The 24251-nt window shown below is 58.2% G+C and overlaps 1 protein-coding gene across 1 annotated transcript; it reads left to right on the plus strand.

The window, feature by feature from the left end:
* The first annotated feature begins 1186 nt into the window (after positions 1-1186).
* On the plus strand, positions 1187-23072 carry ATP13A1 (ATPase 13A1). Its single transcript, XM_039228083.1, has 26 exons — positions 1187-1588; positions 3466-3555; positions 3683-3873; positions 5848-5920; positions 6143-6298; positions 6453-6522; positions 6601-6707; positions 7194-7323; positions 7447-7502; positions 8059-8185; positions 8262-8399; positions 8479-8599; positions 8951-9108; positions 9483-9658; positions 9730-9840; positions 10783-10908; positions 11747-11855; positions 13219-13418; positions 13501-13597; positions 20551-20711; positions 20781-20895; positions 20992-21188; positions 21977-22119; positions 22312-22423; positions 22509-22652; positions 22744-23072. Exons 1-26 carry the CDS (start codon positions 1187-1189, stop codon positions 22852-22854), a joined length of 3621 nt encoding a protein of 1206 aa, XP_039084014.1. The 3' UTR covers positions 22855-23072.
* Positions 23073-24251: the final 1179 nt, after the last annotated feature.

The following is a 24251-nucleotide window of genomic DNA, read 5'->3' on the forward strand; positions in this document are numbered from 1 at the left end:
AGAATGTTAACTAAAGGGGCGCCTGGGTGGCTCAGTCAATTAAGCATCCAATTTTGGCTCAGGTCATGATCTCACAATTTGTGAGTTGGCGCCCTGCATCTGGGTCTAAGCTAATCGCGCAGTCGACTTGGGATTTTCTCTCTCCCTCTCTCTCTGCCCCTCTCCTGCTCACTCTCTCAAAAATTTAGAAAAATTAAAAAAATTAAATATTAACTAAGTTCTAGGGCAGTTCTCCTTTTACAAAGTCTTACAATTATCTTAAGAATATATAACAATATAACCTACAAAATATAAATATCCTATAGTTTAATAAGTAAGCCAAATAAATTGCTGTATCAGAGGACAAAAAGAAACACAAAAGCATTGTTACGCATTTTTCTCATATTGTTTGAGAAACCGTGTTTTCTATTGGTACTACCAAATACTACTAATTGCCGCTGTTAATTAGCCCTATTATGGTTTTGCTCAAACAAGAGCACTTATGTAGCAGGAATAAACATTTCACAATATACGTAACTGCAAATTAACAATTTTTCGTATTTTTATGTTAAAGTAGTAACGTCGTGTGTGTGTGTGTAATCATTACTTCTAGTAATGATCGCTCAGGTGCGTTGTGGCTGTGTCCTGTATGCCTGTCAGCACCGGCCCTCTTTCAGAACCCAAATAGAGGTACCTCTCCGACGCCGAGACCAACCAAGGAACCCGGCCCCTAACAACCCCCGCCCCCACGACAAGGCCCGCCCCTTCAGCGTATCCGGGCCTCGCCCCCAGAATGCCGGCGTTTCAGTATTTGACCCCGCCTCCGCAGCATCCAGGCTCCGCCCCTGATACCCAAACAGGCCACTGCTCGGTAATCTAGAACAAGGGCTCCCCTGTTCCGGTTTAGGTGTCATGGTGGGGTCCAGCCCGCCTAGCCTCGTCTTTTCCGGTCTCAGTCCGGCGTGGCAGGGCGGCGGGTGCAGCCTTAGCCTTTTCAAGACTTTTTCTGTCATGGCTACGCCCTAACTCTCCTTCCGGCCCCAGCCTGTCATGGCGGCGCCCTGAGTAACCACTTCCGGTCGCAGCTTCTACAATTGTCCGGCTCTCCTAGCCCCAGCTGCCATGGCGGCGCCCAGGGTTCACCGGAAGTAAACCGTCGGAAGCGAGGCGGTGCCTCTGCCCGGAAGCGAGCGCGGCGCTGGGAAAGATGGCGGCGGCGGCGGCGGCGGCGGTGGGCAACGCGGTGCCTTGCGGGGCCAGGCCTTGCGGGGCCCGGCCCGGCGGGCAGCCCAAGTCCGGGCCGCAGCCGCGCACCCTCCTCGCCGCCGGGCCGGCGCTCATAGCGAGCGGTGACGAGCTGGTTGCTGCCGTGTGGCCGTACCGGCGGCTGGCGCTGCTGCGGCGCCTCACGGTGCTGCCGTTCGCTGGGCTGCTCTACCCGGCCTGGCTGGGCGCCGCGTCCGCCGGCTGCTGGGGTTGGGGCAGCAGCTGGGTGCAGATCCCCGAAGCCGCGCTGCTCGTGCTCGCCAGCATCTGCCTCGCGCACGCGCTCACCGTCCTCTCGGGGCATTGGTCCGTGCACGCGCACTGCGCGCTCACCTGCACCCCGGTAAGTACTCGGGCACGAGCCCGACCCTCGGCTCGGTCGAACCTTGCGGCGGGTCTCAGTCACGACGTTTGTGTCGGTTCCCACTGCATCCTGGGCGTCCCATTTGCTGGTCCAGAGTTCCCAACGGTGCCCTCTTGGGGGTGGCCAAATCCTGCCCCCACTACTGACTTGCTGTGCGACCCTTATAGAGGTTATTTCCCTTTTTCTGGAATCCCTCCTTGCTGTGGTCATTTAGGTTTTGTAAGGTAATCTCTAGAAAAAGCTCAGCGTAGGACCCGGCATATGTCGCTCTTTGATATGGCTTGTTAATGCTAGCTACCGTACTGTTAAGTACTAGGTTGCTTCTGGAAACGGTACTACTTTCTTTCCCTGTCTGTCTCCTATCTTGGTATTCAGAGTGTGATGCTAGACCTGCGGGGGTGAGTTTCCCCGTATGTGAACCGTGGTTTGAGAACTCTGTTGTCCAGTGTTTAGAGGCCCTCACATACTACGACCAAAATTAGGTTGAAATGCACATTGATCGTAGCAAGCATTTAAGAGGAGCAGGAGCAATTTGTGAGCAAGTGACTTTAAGTGCTTTTAGTCTCTTTAGCTTTGCCTGCAAGATGAGGTGTAACAGTGAGGACTTCTTTCTTTTAGAACACACTTCTTTTAGAAGCATGGTAGCACTTCTGACCTTTAACCGCTGGGATCTGGATAGGGAGAGCTCCCCTGGGTCAGCAGCTACTATCAGTGACTGCACCACCGCCCTCTGGGCCTGCCTCGGATGACGCTGCCATGTTTGGAGCCATAGGCGCTGAGGTCCAGCCATTCTCCCCTTTGATCTCAGGCGTGTGTCTGCTGAAAAGAGAGGGAAAGGGAACAGCATTAAGGGCTGCAGAAAGAGAAGTCTACTTTGACTGCAAACACGGACTGGGTCCTCTTTCTCTTCTGAAAGAATGAAGCCTCCGTATTCCCAACAAGCCTTATGCCAGGGGAGGGGCTCAAACTTATGGGCTTGGTGGCTTCAGGTCAGTACAATGAAAGATTCCAGTGACCAAAAAAAAAAACGGAGGGAAATTGGAGGCAGTGTGACACCACCTGCTCCCCCAGACGTTTAGCTGACTTTTGGCCTGCAGCTAAAAAACGGGACTATTTACTTCCTCTCCAGGGATGGAGAACGAGGAGGAGCTAAGTGACTGTGGGGTTAGGACAGGCAGATCTAGGATCAGAGATCTCAGATGGGGAGCTTCTGGGTTTCAGTTCACCCTTGTGTAAAGTGAGAGCTGTAACACCTACCTCCCCGCGCCACAGTGAGAACCTGAAATGACCGCAGTGTCCCTGGTGTGGGCTGGCCCTGCGTAGTGCCTTGCACTTTTTTTTCCCTGTGGCGTTCCCAGAGTTCATCGTTATGTCTTTGTCGTTCTTTTCCACCTGCTTCAATGTCCGCAAATGCCCCAAGGGGCAGGGCCTTTCTTCTGAGGGTCACTCTTTGGCACGTCCTGGCACAAGCATACGCGTCGCAGGGGCTGACTGGGCTGGCACAGCAGCAGTGAGCCTTGTCGGCCCTTGTCACTACAGGACAGGGAATGAACAGTTAAGGGAGGGGAGGCACAGCAGTAGCAGGCCAGTGGGCTGTGACCGGGCTGGGCCCATGTGCATTGAGGCTGCATCTCGAGCAGGTGGCCTTCCTGTTGGAGTTAAGCATCCGGTGCTGTCCGTCACTCTGAATTTATGGTAGGAGACTAGCAGCATGGTGAGGCAGCGCCTGTATCTCCGTGACAGATTGGGGAGCGGACAGGCCAGCCCCCAGAGCCCAGTGGCGTGATCTGCGCCCGGTGGGGGCTGTGCCGCTGGGGGTTGGGAAGGGCTTAGCTGCAGCACTTTGCCCCTCACAGGAGTACGACGCCAGCAAAGCGACCTTTGTGAAGGTGGTGCCGACCCCCAACAATGGCTCCACTGAGCTCGTGGCCCTCCACCGGGATGAGGTAGGCACCTGCTGCTGGGCCCCCCAGCCCCGGGTGGGGGTGGGGGGCCTCGCAGGCGCTGACAGGCACGCCTGGGTTAGGGGCTTCTGCCACACACACGCGCGTGCGCGCGCACCTGCTCCCACAGGGCGAAGACGGGCGAGAGGTGTTGTCCTTCGAATTCCAGAAGATCAAGTATTCCTACGACGACCTGGAGAAGAAGCGCTTCCTCCCTGTGGCCTTTCCCGTGGGAAATGCCTTCTCGTATTACCAGAGCAACAGAGGCCTTCAGGAGGACTCTGAGATCCGCGCAGCTGAGAAGAAGTTTGGGAGCAACAAGTGAGTGCCAGGCTGCCCACGTGGTGCTCCGCCCACCGTCACAGCACAGCCACTCGGCCTTGCCTGTGGCCCCTTTCCCATTTCCGTCCCGCCACACTCCCGAGTCAGGGTGCCTGGGACGTGGGCTGGAGGAGATCACCCTTTCAACAGTACATCCCAGGTGAAGATGGCGGGCACCTTTTGAGAAATGTGCTGTAGTCTTGTCTCCCCTGAACTGGCCGGCTGACGGGGACCCTGGGTGGCCCTCCAGTGGGAGCGCGCGCAGCTCTGACAGGGAGCCTGGCCCGAAACCCTGGAGTTGGCTGTCGGTCCTCGTTCTGTAATTATTATAGTATTTCTCTGGTTTATTTATTTTTTTAGTTTTTTGTTGTTTTAAAGTTTTTAAATTTATTTTGAGAGAGAGAACACGTGCGTGCACTCATAAGTAGGGGAAGGGCAGAGAGGGGGAGAGAGAATTGATGCAGGGCTCAAACTAACAAACCTCAAGTTCACGACCTGAGCCAAGGTCGGATGCTTAACTGACTGAGCCACCCAGGCGCCCCTGTTTCTCTTTGTTTTCTCTTAAGTACAAGTTGTCGCCATTGTCCTCGGACTTTTCTCAGCACTTTAGGAAGAGTGGTAAAAGGAATTGTTAGTGATCAGCATGGCTCTCTTTTTTTTTTTTAAGTTTTTTTTCCCAACATTTATTTACTTTTGAGAGACACAGAGAGACAGAGCACGAGCGGGGGAGGTGCAGAGACAGGGAGACACAGAATCTGAAGCAGGCTTCAGGCTCAGCTGTCAGCACAGAGCCCAACACAGGGCTCGAACCCATGAGCGGTGAGATCATGACCTGAGCCACTTAAGTGTCCATGAAGTCGAACACTTAACCAACTGAGCCACCCAGGTGCCCAGCATGGCTCTCTTTTGTACCAGGCAAGATGCCAGACGCCTTGTACATACTTCCTCTCTTTAGTCACCAAAATCACCGGTGCCAGCATGTGACTGGGAGGGGGCAGAGCTGGGCTTCAGAGCCCCTGTCCCTGCCCCCATGATGATCATCCTCCACCTGAAAAATCCTCAGAACCTTTAGGGAATTCTTCCCTGACTTCATTGCTTTTTAAAAATTACAGATGGTGGCAACAGGTTGGGGGGGGGGCGGTTGGCACCTGGGTCTCTCTCCCTCTCTGCCCCTCCCCCATGCTTACATGCATGGGCACGTGCACTATCTCACTTTCAGAATAACTAAACATTAAGAAAAACACAGATGTGGTATTTCAAACTGCAATAGAATGGGAAGATTGATAAGAAAAGTTTTACCTATTTCCCTGCTTGAGGCGAGCCTTGATGGTGGCATGGGATGTCCCCTTTCACACCTTCCTGCCTCATGCAAAGTCACCTGACAGAATACGGGATGTGCCCTGGTTGTTGTCGTTTGTTTCTATCACAGTGGATTCTCTTTCTCACATCTAGGACACATCTCCAAGGGCAGGGTGAGGATGACCCAGTCTGACCTGGCTCGTCCCCTGGCCAGGCTGGGCTACCACACGCCGTGCCGTGGAACATACCCTTAAGCCCCAGTCCTTGAATTCTTGGGCTTTTATTGAGGGAGTTTGGGGAAAATTTGAGCTCCAGACCTCCCCTTTCAAGATCTGGGTGGGGCTCAGGCCCTGGGGGACCCCACAGTACCCCACAGCCAGGCCTCTTCTGCGCAGCCTCAGGGCCCCCATCCCATCGTCAGGTGCTTCTTCTCCGCCTGCTGGTCACCCCGCCCGATGACCGGTTCTGTCTTGCGCTAGCCCTGCTTGAATGAGTGGCTGCCTGAACAGCCTGGTGCTGATTCAGAAGCTTCACCTGGGTTCTGCGGAACAGAGAGCTGGCAGCAGTTAGCATGCTTGTCACAGCTTCGTGGACTGTCCCTCCTGGCTCCTTGTTTCCCAGGGGGCTCCTGAGGCCCCACGCTGTGAACATGATGTGGGGCCTGGTCTCTTGCAGGGCCGAGATGGTGGTGCCTGATTTCTCGGAGCTGTTCAAGGAGAGAGCCACAGCACCCTTCTTTGTGTTCCAGGTAAGCTGCAGCTTGGGCTCTTTCCCCACCCTGCTCCTTGGGCCTTCCACAGCCAGAGCAGTCTGTGTCTTCACACTTGAAAATCTCCCTCTGCCCTCACGGGTCTGAGCCTGTGGCCGGGACAGCCCTTGGTGTGCCTTCCCAGCCTCCGCAGGTGTCTGTCTTCGTGTGCTCCTGCGGATGGCCGGGCGGGGGTGTGGACACACAGGCTGTGCCCTGCAGGTGTTTTGCGTGGGGCTCTGGTGTCTGGATGAGTACTGGTACTACAGCGTCTTCACACTTTCCATGCTTGTGGCCTTCGAGGCCTCCTTGGTGCAGCAGCAGATGAGGAACATGTCAGAAATCCGGAAGATGGGCAACAAGCCTCACATGATCCAGGTGTGGCCAGCAGGGAAATGGGGGGGTGGCGGGGGACGCCTGCCGGTCTTGGGGTGGGCGTGGAGCGAGGGCAGGGTGAGGGCAACGCTAGGGGTGCCCCTGCATCGTGCCCGCTCTCAAGAGCTGGGGCTGAGTGCACCTCACCTCTACCCAGGTCTACCGCAGCCGGAAGTGGAGGCCCATTGCCAGTGACGAGATTGTTCCCGGAGACATCGTGTCAATTGGTGAGGCCCGGTTCTGGTCTGTCCTGGCGGGAGCCCTGGCTCTCAGCTTCCGTCCAACCTTGCCACCCCTTCCTGCAGGCCGCTCCCCGCAGGAGAACTTAGTGCCCTGTGATGTGCTGCTGCTGCGCGGCCGCTGCATTGTGGACGAGGCCATGCTCACAGGGGAGTCGGTGCCACAGATGAAGGTGCTGGGTGGGGAGTGGGGGTCGTGTTCGGTGTTCTCACGTGTCTCACTGCCCCACTCGCGGAGCAGCAAGAGGGCCGGGGGCTACGCCGGGGTGCTGTCTAGACACGGCTAGAGGAGGCCAGAGGAGCTGCGGTGCCTAAACGGAGCTGCCAGGTCTCCTGAGGGTCTGCACCCTGGACGAAGGGGAGCTGGGTGGTGAAGAGAGAGGCCAAGGTCATCGGGGGTCATCCAGGCCAAGGACCAGGGATGTCAGACTAGGGTGAGTGGAGGGAAACCAGGAGAGCCTGAACCCGAAGTGAGGCCAGTTGTGGAACCCCGAGAAGTGGACACTGCACGTGCTGGCGGGGAGAAGACCAGGTCAGGCTGGGAGCCCCGTGAGGGTCAGAGTGGCTCATCCCAGCCCCACGGGCCCACCCTGAGAGACCAGGGATGGAGAAGGAGACCGAGGTGAGAGCGCCCTCACCATTCTCTCTTTTCTCTTCAGGAGCCCATTGAAGATCTCAGCCCTGACCGGGTTCTGGACCTCCAGGCCGACTCCCGCCTCCATGTCATCTTTGGGGGCACCAAGGTGGTGCAGCACATTCCTCCACAGAAGGCTACCACGGGCCTGAAGCGTAGGTGCCTTGGGGAGGCCCAGGGTGTCCTGGCCCCACCATCCCCACCGTTCCATGTCTGCTTGGCCGTGCGGCAGTCAGGCCGAACAGACACAGTGATGCTGGTTCTGTTTGTCTCGGCAGCAGTTGACAATGGGTGCGTGGCCTACGTCCTCAGGACCGGATTCAACACATCCCAGGTGTGGCCCCTTGTCTGGCTCTGGGGAGGGTGGGCCCCGGGGCAGGAGACAGACAGTTGAGACAGTGGTGCTTACAGACCCCAGAACATCCCCACCACAGGCTTACTCTGACGGGGTACCAGCTTGGGGCAGGGTGCAGAGGCGAGCCCTAGACCAGGCCCGCTGTCCTCAGCTGAGCTTCTGGTGGGGAGCACAGACCGGGAATGGGCTGTTGCCGCACACGTTGGGATGGGCTGTGGAGGCATGCTCGTGAACTCGTCACTAAGATGGTATGAGGGCTGCCTGGTAGAGGTGATGGCCAGACCTCCCGCTGGAAAACTCAGTGCCTCTTTCCCTGACCCCCAGGTTTTGGCCACTGGTCCCTGTAGCCCTTAGCTGAGTTGTAGTCTCCCACATACCTGTGTGATCCCCTGTGTCACGGCTGTAGGACTCACTGGTGGGCCCAGGGCAGTCCCTCTCACCGTCAGCAGAGGGAGAATCTGACCCTGGTGCTCTCAGATGCTGGAGGCGCCCCCCCCCCCCCCCCCCCCAGGCCGCTCACCCTCTGTTCCTCTAGGGCAAGCTGCTTCGCACCATCCTCTTTGGAGTCAAAAGGGTGACCGCGAACAACCTGGAGACCTTTATCTTCATCCTCTTCCTCCTGGTCTTTGCCATCGCAGCAGCCGCCTACGTGTGGATTGAAGGTATGCATGTAGCCCCTCACCTGTCTGCCGGGCCTTGTACCCATGGCTCCCAGACTGGAAGGCCCTGTCTCTACAGGCACCAAGGACCCCAGCCGGAACCGCTACAAGCTATTTCTGGAATGTACGCTGATCCTCACCTCGGTCGTGCCCCCTGAGCTGCCCATCGAGTTGTCTCTGGCTGTCAACACCTCCCTCATCGCCCTGGCCAAGCTCTGTGAGTGCCAGGGACAGGGCTGGGTGCCTAGTGGGCTGGGGCCCGGCAGAGCACCTGACCCTGGCTCCCCACCTCCCAGACATGTACTGCACGGAGCCCTTCCGGATCCCATTCGCTGGCAAGGTAGAGGTGTGCTGCTTCGACAAGACCGGGACCTTGACTAGCGACAGCCTGGTCGTTCGTGGGGTGGCCGGGCTCAGGTGAGCATGGGGGTCCTGGGGCTCTTGCCCAGCAGGTGGCTTTCTGGGAGCTCGGGACAGACGGCATCCACCCGGAACCCCCCACAGTGGACCACAGAAGTCCAATTAGGCAGCAGAGGAGGGTACTCCCTGTGCACTCCTCAATGTGACAGCAGTGTGGAGGCTCAGCTCCCACCCCAAGCAGCCACATGACCCCTAGAGGTGTCTCTGACACGGGCACAATTCGCATGCAGACCAAGACCACGCACCTCAGCCCCCATAATGATAGGCACAGCAGAGGCCCGTCCCTCATCCTGGCTAGCCAGTCCCAGAAGTCCCTCCACTCCATAACAAGCTGTTTCCTCTCTGCAGAGATGGCAAGGAGGTCACTCCTGTGTCCAACATCCCCGTAGAGACACACCGTGCCCTGGCCTCGTGCCACTCCCTCATGCAGCTGGATGATGGCACCCTTGTGGGCGATCCACTCGAGAAGGCCATGCTGACAGCTGTGGACTGGACACTGACCAAAGGTGAGGGGCTGGAGCTTTGGGCCCAGTTCTTGTATCCCTGGGTGGCGGGCGGGCTGTACCCCTCGGAGATGCCTGTGTGTCCAGGCAGGCAGGCATGTAACTGTGATGGTCCCAGAGGTGGGTGGGCACAGGCTCCACTCTGACATGAGACAGTTCACGCCCATGGAGACTGCCCCACCCTATCAGAAGTCACAGGCAGGGTCCTCTGAGCACAGTTCTCTTGGCATTGACCCTACCTGGAGTGAGGAGACCCCCCCACCGCCACTGCAGGCCCTGGGTCTGGGGTGGGGAAAGAGGGGTGGAAGGGGGAGGTGGGGGGCTTGGCTGCCTCTTTGGAGCGAAGGCCCTCAGGATTCGTACTTATTTGTTTCCAGATGAGAAAGTATTCCCCCGAAGTATTAAAACTCAGGGGCTGAAAATTCACCAGCGCTTTCATTTTGCCAGTGCCCTAAAGCGAATGTCCGTGCTCGCCTCCTATGAGAAGCTAGGCTCCACTGATCTCTGCTACATTGCGGCTGTGAAGGGGGCCCCCGAAACCCTGCACTCCATGGTGAGCCAGCCCCGGCCCAGGGGGAAGGGGGGCGCGGGGCGGTCGGTGACATCCCCCCGCGTTCCCTGCAGTTCGCCCAGTGCCCACCTGACTACCACCACATCCACACGGAGATTTCCCGGGAAGGAGCCCGAGTCTTGGCGCTGGGGTACAAGGAGCTGGGGCACCTCACCCACCAGCAGGTAAGGGCCCAGGCTCCCCACCTGCTGACCCCTTGTCCTCCCTGCCTTCTGTTCCCCACAGCACCACCGTGAGCAGGCCCGGTTCCTTCTTCCTCTTCCCAGGTCTTCACCTTTAGAGGCCCTGGGTGGCACTTAGTCCTTGCTCCCTTTCTCCTCCACTGTGTGCCCCGTCCTTTATGGGACCCCATACCATCTTGACTCCAGCCATTTCCTACAGAGCACAACCAGGCCCCGCCTCCATCCAGCCTCCTACCCCTACACCCTTGGATCCTCACACTTCCCCCGGGATCACCAGGAAGCACCTCAGATTCCTGTCTTCAGCCCAGTTCTGCCCCTACCCTATCCAACCACCCTGTCACTACGTGGTCTTGGGGCACTTCGAGCTCTCATTCACAGCCTATGTCATCACACTGGCCATTGGTTCCTTCCCTCCACTGTCAGTACCTCTCTTTTATTTGCTTCTACCTGGGCCCTCATCCAGTTCGCTTAACACCTGGCAGCTGAGAAATCCTTCCAGGGTGCACACCAGATTGTGGCTCTATGTTCAGAGCCTCCCTGCTCAATGCCAGTCCCTGAGCCTGTCTCATTCCCCTGCTTCCGTTTCTCACGGCAGTTAGTTCTCGGATTTCTGTGACTTTATTTTACACCTCTTCTGGTAGTAGGCAGGCTCTGTGAGGGCAGGGGTTTGGGGTTTCTGATAGGATAAAGAGGGTGAGCGTGTGCTCAGCGATTAAGAAAGGAGGGTCTGACTTTGCTGTCTGCAAAGCTGAGTCACGGGCTCCATGCCCTGCTGTTGCCCACATAGGGATGAAGGCCCCATGGTGGGGGACCACACAGCACTTGCTGAGACCCCATGGGTTCCTCCCCACTTCTCAGCTTCTGACCCTCAGCTCAGAAGTGATGGGAGGGTGGGTTGTAAGGCACCCCTATGTCCCCACACAGGCCCGGGAGATCAAACGGGAGGCCCTGGAGTGTAACCTCAAGTTCGTCGGCTTCATTGTGGTCTCCTGCCCGCTCAAGGCCGATTCCAAGGCTGTGATCCGTGAGATCCAGAATGCGTCCCACCGGGTATGGCTGCGGCACCCCTCCCATTGGGCCCCAAGGGTGGCCTGGCAGGTGGGGGGGGGTCTTTGTTCCTTCCAGAGAGGAGCATATGATGGCAGAGGACAGTCCTCTCAGTGGGGCAGGTGTGAGTGGGTGTCTGGGTCTCAGTGGCAAGGATGTCTTAGATTTCAGCTGAGCTGTATGACGGCTCTGATGCCCACACTGTTCCAGACTTGAGGATGCTTTCGGACCCAGCCTGCACCCGCCCATCTCAATTGCTTCCTTGGCGCCCTGCATCCCTGGGATGCAAGGGCAGTTCCCCCACACCACCCCATCCAAGACAGGAAGAGCTGGAGCTAGGACAGCAGATACGGAGGCACTTCCCAGATTGGTCACATCCATCTGTCCTGTGGTTTCTGTTTTCTAGTTTGGGACTCGGGATGCAGTTTAGGATGTGGGAGGAGAGTGAGCAGTCACAGGTGGTGACGTGAACAGCGTCCACCTGGCCTTCAGCGGTCACAGCCCATCTTCCTATCCCTGGGCTCTAACTGTGAAGGCTGGAGCCTCTGTTCCCCTCTGCCTGGGACAGCTACCAAGCCACAGGCATCCACACCAGTAGCTGGTTCTTAGTTTGTATTACAGAAAAGGCCGTGAGTGTTTACAGAAGGACACGCATGCATGTGTTGTTTGCGTAAAACACCACCAAGTTGGGGATGGGCTGTGGCCCCTGGAAGCCTGTTCGGCGTTAGGAGGCCCAGACCTCATGCTGTGGCCTTTTCTAGAGGAGAATCAGTCGCCAGGTCTCCAGGCTGGAGTCCTGGACTGCCGGGCCCTGCCCCACCGAGCCGTGTTCTCTTCCCAGGTGGTCATGATCACAGGCGACAACCCACTCACTGCCTGCCATGTGGCTCAGGAGCTGCACTTCATTGAAAAGGCACAAACGCTGATTCTGCAGCCTCCCACAGAGAAAGGTGAGGTGCCGCAGGGCCCTGGTCCAAGAACAGCTCTCTGGTGGCCCACCTGCATGTCAGGCCTGAGAGAGCATGCAGATGTCATCCATCCTGTGACGCAGGCCTGTGGAACGTATCCACGCCTCATCGGCGCGCTTGGGCTCTGTGGCCAGGGAGCTCCACACCTGTGTGTCCAGCAGCCTGTGGGCAGCCGCTGGTTCCAGGGTCAGTGATGGCTTACAATCAGGGCGGTTGGCTGTCGTCACCCAGCCCGTGTTTCTTCCCCTCACACCTGCCTTGGGGCTGGCAGGCTGCCTGTGCCCAGTGAGGGCTCTCCTGAGTACAGGGATGCCGGCATGGCCAGACCCCAGGCGGAGGGTATGGTGCACGCTGCCACCTTGGTCCTTGTGCCCTTGTTTCCACACCACAGAGGAGGAAGCTGGCAAGGTTAGCTGTTAGGACCCCCACTTAATAGACGAGCATAGAGAAGTAAACTCACCCGCCTCAGTTGCTCAGTGATACTGTGAGGATTTGCACCCAGGTGTCCTGACTCCAGAGTTCATGGCCTCTGGTCATTCCTGAGTAACCACATTGGCTGCAAGTGGGGCCTCAGGGTAGAGTCCATTGAGGGGCACATCCAGCCCCAGCATCTCCGGCTGGTGGGGTATGGGGTCTGTCAGACACCAAGGGATGATGTCGGGAATGACCTGTGTTGGAGCGTCACCAGGCTGCACATCAGAGGAGGGTGCAGCTTTGGGAACTGCGCTGGATTCTAGAATCTCCCAGCCCCTCCAGTCTGTGCTATTGGTCTCAGATCTCAGTCGTCTCTGTCCCAGCCCTGGGCACTGAAGTCTTCCAGAACCCAGGGATCGTAGGCAGGTGGCCCAGAGGTGCCTGTCGGGACTGCTGATTGGCAGATAAAGTGCTCTAACAAAACAGTCACAACAAAAGCCACATGGAGGCTGGTTTCCCTCCTAGCCAACAGCCCAGGATGAGCCACTCAGTGTGGCTCACTCAGCTGTCCTTGTCACTCAGTGTCCACATCTGGGCCAGCCATCTAGAGAGAGGAAGTGGTTGGCAAGCAGTGTCTGGCCCGAGGAAGTGACTCAGGGTGTCGAGGCCCTAGGAGAGGATGGTTTCAGGCAGGCCCCAGGGGCAGGGGTGCCTTGCTCCTGAGGTGAGGCTGTCTGGATTTGAAGCTAGCATGTGGTCTCAGGCCAGTGGCGTGGGCTGTGGATGTGGACCCAGTTGGGAGGGATAAAAGATGGGTGAGGGCAGGAACATGCTTCAGAGAGAGGAGACTAGGACCAAGTATGTGGGGTCCACGTGAGGGGGAGTTCCTGAGCGGCAGAACCCTCCCTGACCTTGGACTCTGGCCCTGCAGGTCGACCCTGTGAGTGGCGCTCTATCGACGGCAGTGTTGTGCTGCCCCTGGCCAGGGGCTCCCCGAAGGCGCTGGCCCTGGAGCATGCGCTGTGCCTCACGGGTGACGGCCTGGCCCACTTGCAGTCCGAGGACCCCCAGCAGCTGCTTCGCCTCATCCCCCATGTGCAGGTGTTCGCCCGCGTAGCCCCCAAACAGAAGGTGTGTACCGAGGAGGCAGAGGGGCAGGCGGGGCCCTGGGGGCAGCACAGAGCCCTCACTTCGCCCATCTTTGCCCACGTAGGAGTTTGTCATCACCAGCCTGAAGGAGCTAGGCTACGTGACCCTCATGTGTGGCGATGGCACCAATGATGTCGGTGCCCTGAAGCATGCTGACGTGGGTGAGTCCCTCAAGCTGATGGACTGTCACTTCCATTGCTGTTCTGCCAGCACAGGCTTAGGCATAGCGTCAGAGCCACGTCGCTGAGTGAGTTCTGTGAGGAGGCGGTGGGGCGGCGGGCAGGGGCCAATGAGATTGGGGCTCTGAGGACCTGCAGGTCTGGAAGGGTCACGGCTGTCTGAGGAAAGGTGAGGTGAAGGCATCAGGGCCTCTGGGAGCAGAGGGAGCCAGGGAGATCCCATGTGGGTTTGCTCAGGCCCTCCGGCACTGTGTAGGGACCGTGTGGGCACCGAGAGCCAAAGGCCAGCGAGAGACAGGACAAGTGGGGATGCACAGACGGAAGCTGAGGCGTTTGTCAAGGGTTCATAGCTTTGGATTTCCGTCAACAGAATGTAGTCGTCNCCCCCCCCCCCCCCCCTTCAGGAAAGGCCGCTCACCCTCTGTTCCTCTAGGGCAAGCTGCTTCGCACCATCCTCTTTGGAGTCAAAAGGGTGACCGCGAACAACCTGGAGACCTTTATCTTCATCCTCTTCCTCCTGGTCTTTGCCATCGCAGCAGCCGCCTACGTGTGGATTGAAGGTATGCATGTAGCCCCTCACCTGTCTGCCGGGCCTTGTACCCATGGCTCCCAGACTGGAAGGCCCTGTCTCTACAGGCACCAAGGACCCCAGCCGGAACCGCTACAAGCTATTTCTGGAATGTACGCTGATCCTCACCTCGGTCGTGCCCCCTGAGCTGCCCATCGAGTTGTCTCTGGCTGTCAACACCTCCCTCATCGCCCTGGCCAAGCTCTGTGAGTGCCAGGGACAGGGCTGGGTGCCTAGTGGGCTGGGGCCCGGCAGAGCACCTGACCCTGGCTCCCCACCTCCCAGACATGTACTGCACGGAGCCCTTCCGGATCCCATTCGCTGGCAAGGTAGAGGTGTGCTGCTTCGACAAGACCGGGACCTTGACTAGCGACAGCCTGGTCGTTCGTGGGGTGGCCGGGCTCAGGTGAGCATGGGGGTCCTGGGGCTCTTGCCCAGCAGGTGGCTTTCTGGGAGCTCGGGACAGACGGCATCCACCCGGAACCCCCCACAGTGGACCACAGAAGTCCAATTAGGCAGCAGAGGAGGGTACTCCCTGTGCACTCCTCAATGTGACAGCAGTGTGGAGGCTCAGCTCCCACCCCAAGCAGCCACATGACCCCTAGAGGTGTCTCTGACACGGGCACAATTCGCATGCAGACCAAGACCACGCACCTCAGCCCCCATAATGATAGGCACAGCAGAGGCCCGTCCCTCATCCTGGCTAGCCAGTCCCAGAAGTCCCTCCACTCCATAACAAGCTGTTTCCTCTCTGCAGAGATGGCAAGGAGGTCACTCCTGTGTCCAACATCCCCGTAGAGACACACCGTGCCCTGGCCTCGTGCCACTCCCTCATGCAGCTGGATGATGGCACCCTTGTGGGCGATCCACTCGAGAAGGCCATGCTGACAGCTGTGGACTGGACACTGACCAAAGGTGAGGGGCTGGAGCTTTGGGCCCAGTTCTTGTATCCCTGGGTGGCGGGCGGGCTGTACCCCTCGGAGATGCCTGTGTGTCCAGGCAGGCAGGCATGTAACTGTGATGGTCCCAGAGGTGGGTGGGCACAGGCTCCACTCTGACATGAGACAGTTCACGCCCATGGAGACTGCCCCACCCTATCAGAAGTCACAGGCAGGGTCCTCTGAGCACAGTTCTCTTGGCATTGACCCTACCTGGAGTGAGGAGACCCCCCCACCGCCACTGCAGGCCCTGGGTCTGGGGTGGGGAAAGAGGGGTGGAAGGGGGAGGTGGGGGGCTTGGCTGCCTCTTTGGAGCGAAGGCCCTCAGGATTCGTACTTATTTGTTTCCAGATGAGAAAGTATTCCCCCGAAGTATTAAAACTCAGGGGCTGAAAATTCACCAGCGCTTTCATTTTGCCAGTGCCCTAAAGCGAATGTCCGTGCTCGCCTCCTATGAGAAGCTAGGCTCCACTGATCTCTGCTACATTGCGGCTGTGAAGGGGGCCCCCGAAACCCTGCACTCCATGGTGAGCCAGCCCCGGCCCAGGGGGAAGGGGGGCGCGGGGCGGTCGGTGACATCCCCCCGCGTTCCCTGCAGTTCGCCCAGTGCCCACCTGACTACCACCACATCCACACGGAGATTTCCCGGGAAGGAGCCCGAGTCTTGGCGCTGGGGTACAAGGAGCTGGGGCACCTCACCCACCAGCAGGTAAGGGCCCAGGCTCCCCACCTGCTGACCCCTTGTCCTCCCTGCCTTCTGTTCCCCACAGCACCACCGTGAGCAGGCCCGGTTCCTTCTTCCTCTTCCCAGGTCTTCACCTTTAGAGGCCCTGGGTGGCACTTAGTCCTTGCTCCCTTTCTCCTCCACTGTGTGCCCCGTCCTTTATGGGACCCCATACCATCTTGACTCCAGCCATTTCCTACAGAGCACAACCAGGCCCCGCCTCCATCCAGCCTCCTACCCCTACACCCTTGGATCCTCACACTTCCCCCGGGATCACCAGGAAGCACCTCAGATTCCTGTCTTCAGCCCAGTTCTGCCCCTACCCTATCCAACCACCCTGTCACTACGTGGTCTTGGGGCACTTCGAGCTCTCATTCACAGCCTATGTCATCACACTGGCCATTGGTTCCTTCCCTCCACTGTCAGTACCTCTCTTTTATTTGCTTCTACCTGGGCCCTCATCCAGTTCGCTTAACACCTGGCAGCTGAGAAATCCTTCCAGGGTGCACACCAGATTGTGGCTCTATGTTCAGAGCCTCCCTGCTCAATGCCAGTCCCTGAGCCTGTCTCATTCCCCTGCTTCCGTTTCTCACGGCAGTTAGTTCTCGGATTTCTGTGACTTTATTTTACACCTCTTCTGGTAGTAGGCAGGCTCTGTGAGGGCAGGGGTTTGGGGTTTCTGATAGGATAAAGAGGGTGAGCGTGTGCTCAGCGATTAAGAAAGGAGGGTCTGACTTTGCTGTCTGCAAAGCTGAGTCACGGGCTCCATGCCCTGCTGTTGCCCACATAGGGATGAAGGCCCCATGGTGGGGGACCACACAGCACTTGCTGAGACCCCATGGGTTCCTCCCCACTTCTCAGCTTCTGACCCTCAGCTCAGAAGTGATGGGAGGGTGGGTTGTAAGGCACCCCTATGTCCCCACACAGGCCCGGGAGATCAAACGGGAGGCCCTGGAGTGTAACCTCAAGTTCGTCGGCTTCATTGTGGTCTCCTGCCCGCTCAAGGCCGATTCCAAGGCTGTGATCCGTGAGATCCAGAATGCGTCCCACCGGGTATGGCTGCGGCACCCCTCCCATTGGGCCCCAAGGGTGGCCTGGCAGGTGGGGGGGGGTCTTTGTTCCTTCCAGAGAGGAGCATATGATGGCAGAGGACAGTCCTCTCAGTGGGGCAGGTGTGAGTGGGTGTCTGGGTCTCAGTGGCAAGGATGTCTTAGATTTCAGCTGAGCTGTATGACGGCTCTGATGCCCACACTGTTCCAGACTTGAGGATGCTTTCGGACCCAGCCTGCACCCGCCCATCTCAATTGCTTCCTTGGCGCCCTGCATCCCTGGGATGCAAGGGCAGTTCCCCCACACCACCCCATCCAAGACAGGAAGAGCTGGAGCTAGGACAGCAGATACGGAGGCACTTCCCAGATTGGTCACATCCATCTGTCCTGTGGTTTCTGTTTTCTAGTTTGGGACTCGGGATGCAGTTTAGGATGTGGGAGGAGAGTGAGCAGTCACAGGTGGTGACGTGAACAGCGTCCACCTGGCCTTCAGCGGTCACAGCCCATCTTCCTATCCCTGGGCTCTAACTGTGAAGGCTGGAGCCTCTGTTCCCCTCTGCCTGGGACAGCTACCAAGCCACAGGCATCCACACCAGTAGCTGGTTCTTAGTTTGTATTACAGAAAAGGCCGTGAGTGTTTACAGAAGGACACGCATGCATGTGTTGTTTGCGTAAAACACCACCAAGTTGGGGATGGGCTGTGGCCCCTGGAAGCCTGTTCGGCGTTAGGAGGCCCAGACCTCATGCTGTGGCCTTTTCTAGAGGAGAATCAGTCGCCAGGTCTCCAGGCTGGAGTCCTGGACTGCCGGGCCCTGCCCCACCGAGCCGTGTTCTCTTCCCAGGTGGTCATGATCACAGGCGACAACCCACTCACTGCCTGCCATGTGGCTCAGGAGCTGCACTTCATTGAAAAGGCACAAACGCTGATTCTGCAGCCTCCCACAGAGAAAGGTGAGGTGCCGCAGGGCCCTGGTCCAAGAACAGCTCTCTGGTGGCCCACCTGCATGTCAGGCCTGAGAGAGCATGCAGATGTCATCCATCCTGTGACGCAGGCCTGTGGAACGTATCCACGCCTCATCGGCGCGCTTGGGCTCTGTGGCCAGGGAGCTCCACACCTGTGTGTCCAGCAGCCTGTGGGCAGCCGCTGGTTCCAGGGTCAGTGATGGCTTACAATCAGGGCGGTTGGCTGTCGTCACCCAGCCCGTGTTTCTTCCCCTCACACCTGCCTTGGGGCTGGCAGGCTGCCTGTGCCCAGTGAGGGCTCTCCTGAGTACAGGGATGCCGGCATGGCCAGACCCCAGGCGGAGGGTATGGTGCACGCTGCCACCTTGGTCCTTGTGCCCTTGTTTCCACACCACAGAGGAGGAAGCTGGCAAGGTTAGCTGTTAGGACCCCCACTTAATAGACGAGCATAGAGAAGTAAACTCACCCGCCTCAGTTGCTCAGTGATACTGTGAGGATTTGCACCCAGGTGTCCTGACTCCAGAGTTCATGGCCTCTGGTCATTCCTGAGTAACCACATTGGCTGCAAGTGGGGCCTCAGGGTAGAGTCCATTGAGGGGCACATCCAGCCCCAGCATCTCCGGCTGGTGGGGTATGGGGTCTGTCAGACACCAAGGGATGATGTCGGGAATGACCTGTGTTGGAGCGTCACCAGGCTGCACATCAGAGGAGGGTGCAGCTTTGGGAACTGCGCTGGATTCTAGAATCTCCCAGCCCCTCCAGTCTGTGCTATTGGTCTCAGATCTCAGTCGTCTCTGTCCCAGCCCTGGGCACTGAAGTCTTCCAGAACCCAGGGATCGTAGGCAGGTGGCCCAGAGGTGCCTGTCGGGACTGCTGATTGGCAGATAAAGTGCTCTAACAAAACAGTCACAACAAAAGCCACATGGAGGCTGGTTTCCCTCCTAGCCAACAGCCCAGGATGAGCCACTCAGTGTGGCTCACTCAGCTGTCCTTGTCACTCAGTGTCCACATCTGGGCCAGCCATCTAGAGAGAGGAAGTGGTTGGCAAGCAGTGTCTGGCCCGAGGAAGTGACTCAGGGTGTCGAGGCCCTAGGAGAGGATGGTTTCAGGCAGGCCCCAGGGGCAGGGGTGCCTTGCTCCTGAGGTGAGGCTGTCTGGATTTGAAGCTAGCATGTGGTCTCAGGCCAGTGGCGTGGGCTGTGGATGTGGACCCAGTTGGGAGGGATAAAAGATGGGTGAGGGCAGGAACATGCTTCAGAGAGAGGAGACTAGGACCAAGTATGTGGGGTCCACGTGAGGGGGAGTTCCTGAGCGGCAGAACCCTCCCTGACCTTGGACTCTGGCCCTGCAGGTCGACCCTGTGAGTGGCGCTCTATCGACGGCAGTGTTGTGCTGCCCCTGGCCAGGGGCTCCCCGAAGGCGCTGGCCCTGGAGCATGCGCTGTGCCTCACGGGTGACGGCCTGGCCCACTTGCAGTCCGAGGACCCCCAGCAGCTGCTTCGCCTCATCCCCCATGTGCAGGTGTTCGCCCGCGTAGCCCCCAAACAGAAGGTGTGTACCGAGGAGGCAGAGGGGCAGGCGGGGCCCTGGGGGCAGCACAGAGCCCTCACTTCGCCCATCTTTGCCCACGTAGGAGTTTGTCATCACCAGCCTGAAGGAGCTAGGCTACGTGACCCTCATGTGTGGCGATGGCACCAATGATGTCGGTGCCCTGAAGCATGCTGACGTGGGTGAGTCCCTCAAGCTGATGGACTGTCACTTCCATTGCTGTTCTGCCAGCACAGGCTTAGGCATAGCGTCAGAGCCACGTCGCTGAGTGAGTTCTGTGAGGAGGCGGTGGGGCGGCGGGCAGGGGCCAATGAGATTGGGGCTCTGAGGACCTGCAGGTCTGGAAGGGTCACGGCTGTCTGAGGAAAGGTGAGGTGAAGGCATCAGGGCCTCTGGGAGCAGAGGGAGCCAGGGAGATCCCATGTGGGTTTGCTCAGGCCCTCCGGCACTGTGTAGGGACCGTGTGGGCACCGAGAGCCAAAGGCCAGCGAGAGACAGGACAAGTGGGGATGCACAGACGGAAGCTGAGGCGTTTGTCAAGGGTTCATAGCTTTGGATTTCCGTCAACAGAATGTAGTCGTCTGGCTGATGTTTAAAAAAAATTTTTTTTAATGTTTTATTTATTTGTGAGAGAGAGACAGCGTGAGCAGGGGAGGGTCAGAGAGAGAGGGAGATACAGAATCTGAAGGAGGCTCCAGGCTCTTGAGCTAACTGTCAGCACAGAGCTAGACGCAGGGCTCAAACCCACGAACCGTGAGATCATGACCTGAGCTGAAATTAGACGCTTAACTGACTGAGCCATCGGGGCGCCCCTGTCGGGCTGACGTTAAAAAACTGATCTGACGTACTTGTAGCACTTTCCAAATTCTTAACTGCTTTACTAATTGACTACGATGTTTATCACCTGTTATGTCATAGAAATCACGATCCTTGGCAGTAGACTTTGGGAGTCCGTTCATTTTGATCCCTCTGGTGTTTGGTGTGTTTGGGTTTTGCTTCCTGAATGCAGAAAGTAAGAGAGAAGCTCCCTGAGACACTCGGGAGGTTGGGCTCCTGTGAGCAGACACCGCCCCCTGCGCTCCGCACGGGGCCTGGAGTGGCAGGCTCCCTCTGGCTGCAGACACAGGCGCACACCTCCCCCCCAGGTGTGGCACTCCTGGCCAATGCCCCCGAGCGAGTCGTTGAACGGCGACGACGGCCCCGAGACAGCCCCATCCTGAGCAACAGTGGAGTCCGGGCCACCTCCAGGGGGGCCAAGCAGAGGTCGGGGCTCCCACCTCCCGAGGAGCAGTTGGCCTCCCAGCGGGTGAGTCTCAGGAGGCGGGCCCCGGCACCGCCTGCTGGCCATGCCTCACCCCTGCCGCCCACCACACAGGACCGCCTGAGCCAGGTGCTGCGGGAACTGGAGGATGAGAGCACACCCATAGTGAAGCTGGGGGACGCCAGCATCGCTGCACCCTTCACCTCCAAGCTGTCTTCTATCCAGTGCAGTGAGTCCCACCCCAGCCCCTCGTGTGCGCGCACCCTAGGCCCATCTGGGTTGGCACCTGTGCCCATGCCTTCCTCCCCTCCCCCACCCCCCACAGTCTGCCATGTGATCAAGCAAGGCCGCTGCACACTGGTGACCACGCTGCAGATGTTCAAGATCTTGGCCCTCAATGCCCTCATCTTGGCCTATAGCCAGAGTGTTCTCTACCTGGAGGGTGTCAAGTTCAGTGACTTCCAGGCCACGCTGCAAGGGCTGCTGCTGGCCGGCTGCTTCCTCTTCATCTCCCGCTCCAAGGTGGGCTGAGACTTGGGCAAAGCAGGGGTTCCCTCCCCAGCCTGGGAGTCCCTTTGCCTCTTTGAGCTAGCAGGGTGGGCTGTTAGAGACCCCACCACGTGTCATCCGTTTGTCCTCACAGCAGCTCTCGGGGTGGGAACTATCATCCCCACGTCCCAGATGAGAATGTGGGGACAGGACAGGTACATGCCGAAACTCCCCGGAGTGGCATACGGTTCCCAGCACTGTGCCAGCTGGGGTTTCAGGTGGGCCACACAGAGCCCACAGGCAGGGAGAGGACAGATGGGAAAAATGATGATCAAGATCACTCAAAGTGTGTGGTGTCATGAAAAATACGAAGTGAGTCACAGGCCACGGGGTACAGCCTCGTGGTCATTCGGGGGAGCCTGTGTGATGCCTGCGGAACAAGGGGACCGGCCAAGACGTGGGCAGAAAGGTCGTGGATGGGCCCGGGCTGACGCAAAGAGGCCCTGGAGCCTGGAGAGGGTGGGAGGTGGGTTGCATCAATTGTGCACATTCAGCAGGCCCCAGGGAGGGCTTTGGTTTATTCTAGAGCAAGGGTGGACTTTACTTGCCCTGTGGCTGCTGTGTGGTGTGTAGGCATTGACTGAGGCTGCGATGACATCTGGGCTGAGGCACTGGGGGACAAGCAGGGCTCTGGGGCCCGGTACTGACTCATAACCTCCAGGATTTGGGGACTGCTTTCTGCACGAGCCCTACTAGGAGGCAGGGTGGGCGAGTAGGCCCAGGGTGAGCCTGGACCCTGACCCCCCACCCTGCTGCTACAGCCCCTCAAGACTCTCTCCCGAGAGCGGCCCCTGCCCAACATCTTCAACCTGTACACTGTCCTCACGGTTGTGCTCCAGTTCTGTGTGCACTTCCTGAGTCTCGTCTACCTGTACAGTGAAGCCCAGGCCCGGAGCCCTGAGAAGTGAGTGCTGTCCCGGCCTCGGGGTGGGGGAGGGGCAGAGTGCTCCCAGGGAAGGCGGGGTCCCTGCGGTGGAGGGCACACATGCAGACACTGCCCTGACCAGAGGCAGGCAGTGGAGTCAGCCAGGCACAGCCCTGGTTCTGCAGGGATGGTGAGAGTCCCAGAGCGGCCCTGTCCCATGTGTTTCTGCAGGCAGGAGCAGTTTGTGGACCTGTACAAGGAGTTTGAGCCGAGTCTGGTCAACAGCACCGTGTACATCATGGCTATGGCCATGCAGATGGCCACGTTTGCCATCAACTACAAAGTGAGGCCCAGCCCGTGCCTGAGTTCACCTTGTCCGCTTTCTAGGCCCCCACAGCACTTGACTGGCCATCCATCTGTCCCCACAGGGCCCACCGTTCATGGAGAGCCTTCCAGAGAACAGGCCCCTGGTGTGGAGCCTGGCTGTGTCCCTCCTGGCCATCGTGGGCCTGCTCCTTGGCTCCTCACCTGACTTCAACAGTCAGTTTGGCCTCGTGGACATCCCTGTGGAGGTGAGTGGCCCTGTGGAGTGGACGTGGCCCCAGGACTCGGCTTGGGCCCGACTGTGGGCTTGCAGTTCACCGGTGCTCCCTAACCCTGCAGTTCAAGCTGGTCATCGCCCAGGTCCTGCTCCTAGACTTCTGCCTGGCGCTCCTGGCCGACCGTGTCCTGCAGTTCTTCCTGGGGACCCCGAAGCTGAAAGTGCCTTCCTGAGATGGCGGTGCCGGCACCTGCTGCCCATGTTGGTGCCGTCGGGCGGAAGCCCCAAGAGGGAACACTGCCCCCGTGGCAAGGCTGGCTCGGCCTCGCCACTAGGACTGATCTGAGCTGGGACATCCCCCATCCCCCACAGCCATCTAAGGGCCTGGCTGGCAGAACCAGCCCTGGGCTGGCACCTTTGGTAAATAAAGCCGCATTCATGATTTTCAGAAGCCCTGTCTCTACCTCTGTCTGCACCACAGAAGGCATTGTGGGACTGGGCGGTCATTGAGTAGGGTCCTGGCACCCTCCCCAAGAGCCATGAGGTTATTACTGACAGCCTCTATAATACATTCAGCACTTAGAAGGGCCAAGCTCCAAGTCCAGAGAGTTGTGCGGATTTCCTAATTTGACAGTCACCTCCATATTTCTGTGGTCTCAGCTTCATGTATTAGTCCCTTAGGCGTGGGGGGGGAGGTGCGGTGGCGGAGTTTGGGGATCAATGGCATTTTCAATAATATGTAAAATAACAGCGTGCCTTTCTCTCATGTCTTAGATGGGAGGAAGTTCAATCCGAATCATTGCAAATACTAGCTCGGGTCATACTCGTTGGGGTCCTGTGCCACACAAGTGCCATTACCATCTCATGTAACAGCCCAGCTCTGCACCTGGCTCAGCCCTTGAACTGCCCCTGTCCTTCCTTTCAAAGGGCACTCACTCATTGCAACTCAGGAATTGTGAAGTAGGCAGCATGAGAGCAGAGTCCTGGCCAGTGGAGATTTCTTACCTTCTCAACAGCCAAAAACCTTAGGAAGTAAAAGTCCTAAACGTGATGTCTTTCTTTCCAGCTAGAAATTCCACTGAGTACAGGGTATGGGTGCATTTTTATAACTTTGATAAGCCGCACGTGAGGACCTACAGCCAGGGGACCCAGTCCCAGGCTTCTTTGATAACCTCTGCCTCCCTGCTGATTATCAGTGACGGGCTCACGGCCGTTTACCATCTTCACCTTTTCTCTGTCCTCAGCAGGATGGCCCACAGCCCAGGGAAAGCCCTGGGATCCAAAGCAGGGAAAGGGTGGTGGACCAGCTACGAATGCCTGTGAGCATCACATGGGCCCTGAGCACAGACAAAAGCGTATGCAAGTGTAGGGGTGCCAGACCCCACCAGGCAGAGGGGCCATTGTAATCATTCGTAGTCCTTGAGACGATTTGAGGCCATCCAGTGGTGACCACTCTACTTAGGATTTGTTTGTTGGGAATGATTCTTGGGGTGCTTCGGGTGGGGGTCACAGACCCCTTGAGAGAGGTGCTAGGGGTGCTTCTGGCTGTACTGTAATTGGCTTCAAGAGCCTGATCCAGCTTTCAAGGTCACTCCGGGTGCCCCAAACCAGGGGTCTCCAGCCCCTCTAG

This window comes from Hyaena hyaena, unplaced genomic scaffold (genome assembly GCF_003009895.1).
Source record: "Hyaena hyaena isolate Hyena2069 unplaced genomic scaffold, ASM300989v1 scaffold_30, whole genome shotgun sequence".
NCBI classification, from domain to species: domain Eukaryota; kingdom Metazoa; phylum Chordata; class Mammalia; order Carnivora; family Hyaenidae; genus Hyaena; species Hyaena hyaena.

Excerpts from the sequence above, each read along its gene's own strand:
- ATP13A1 (XM_039228083.1), top strand. The coding sequence starts at position 1,187 with ATGGCGGCGGCGGCGGCGGCGGCGGTGGGCAACGCGGTGCCTTGCGGG. Across the intron at positions 10,909-11,746 it reads TCCAGAATGCGTCCCACCGG|GTGGTCATGATCACAGGCGA; the intron begins GTATGGCTGCGG and ends TTCTCTTCCCAG. Across the intron at positions 21,189-21,976 it reads TCTTCATCTCCCGCTCCAAG|CCCCTCAAGACTCTCTCCCG; the intron begins GTGGGCTGAGAC and ends CTGCTGCTACAG.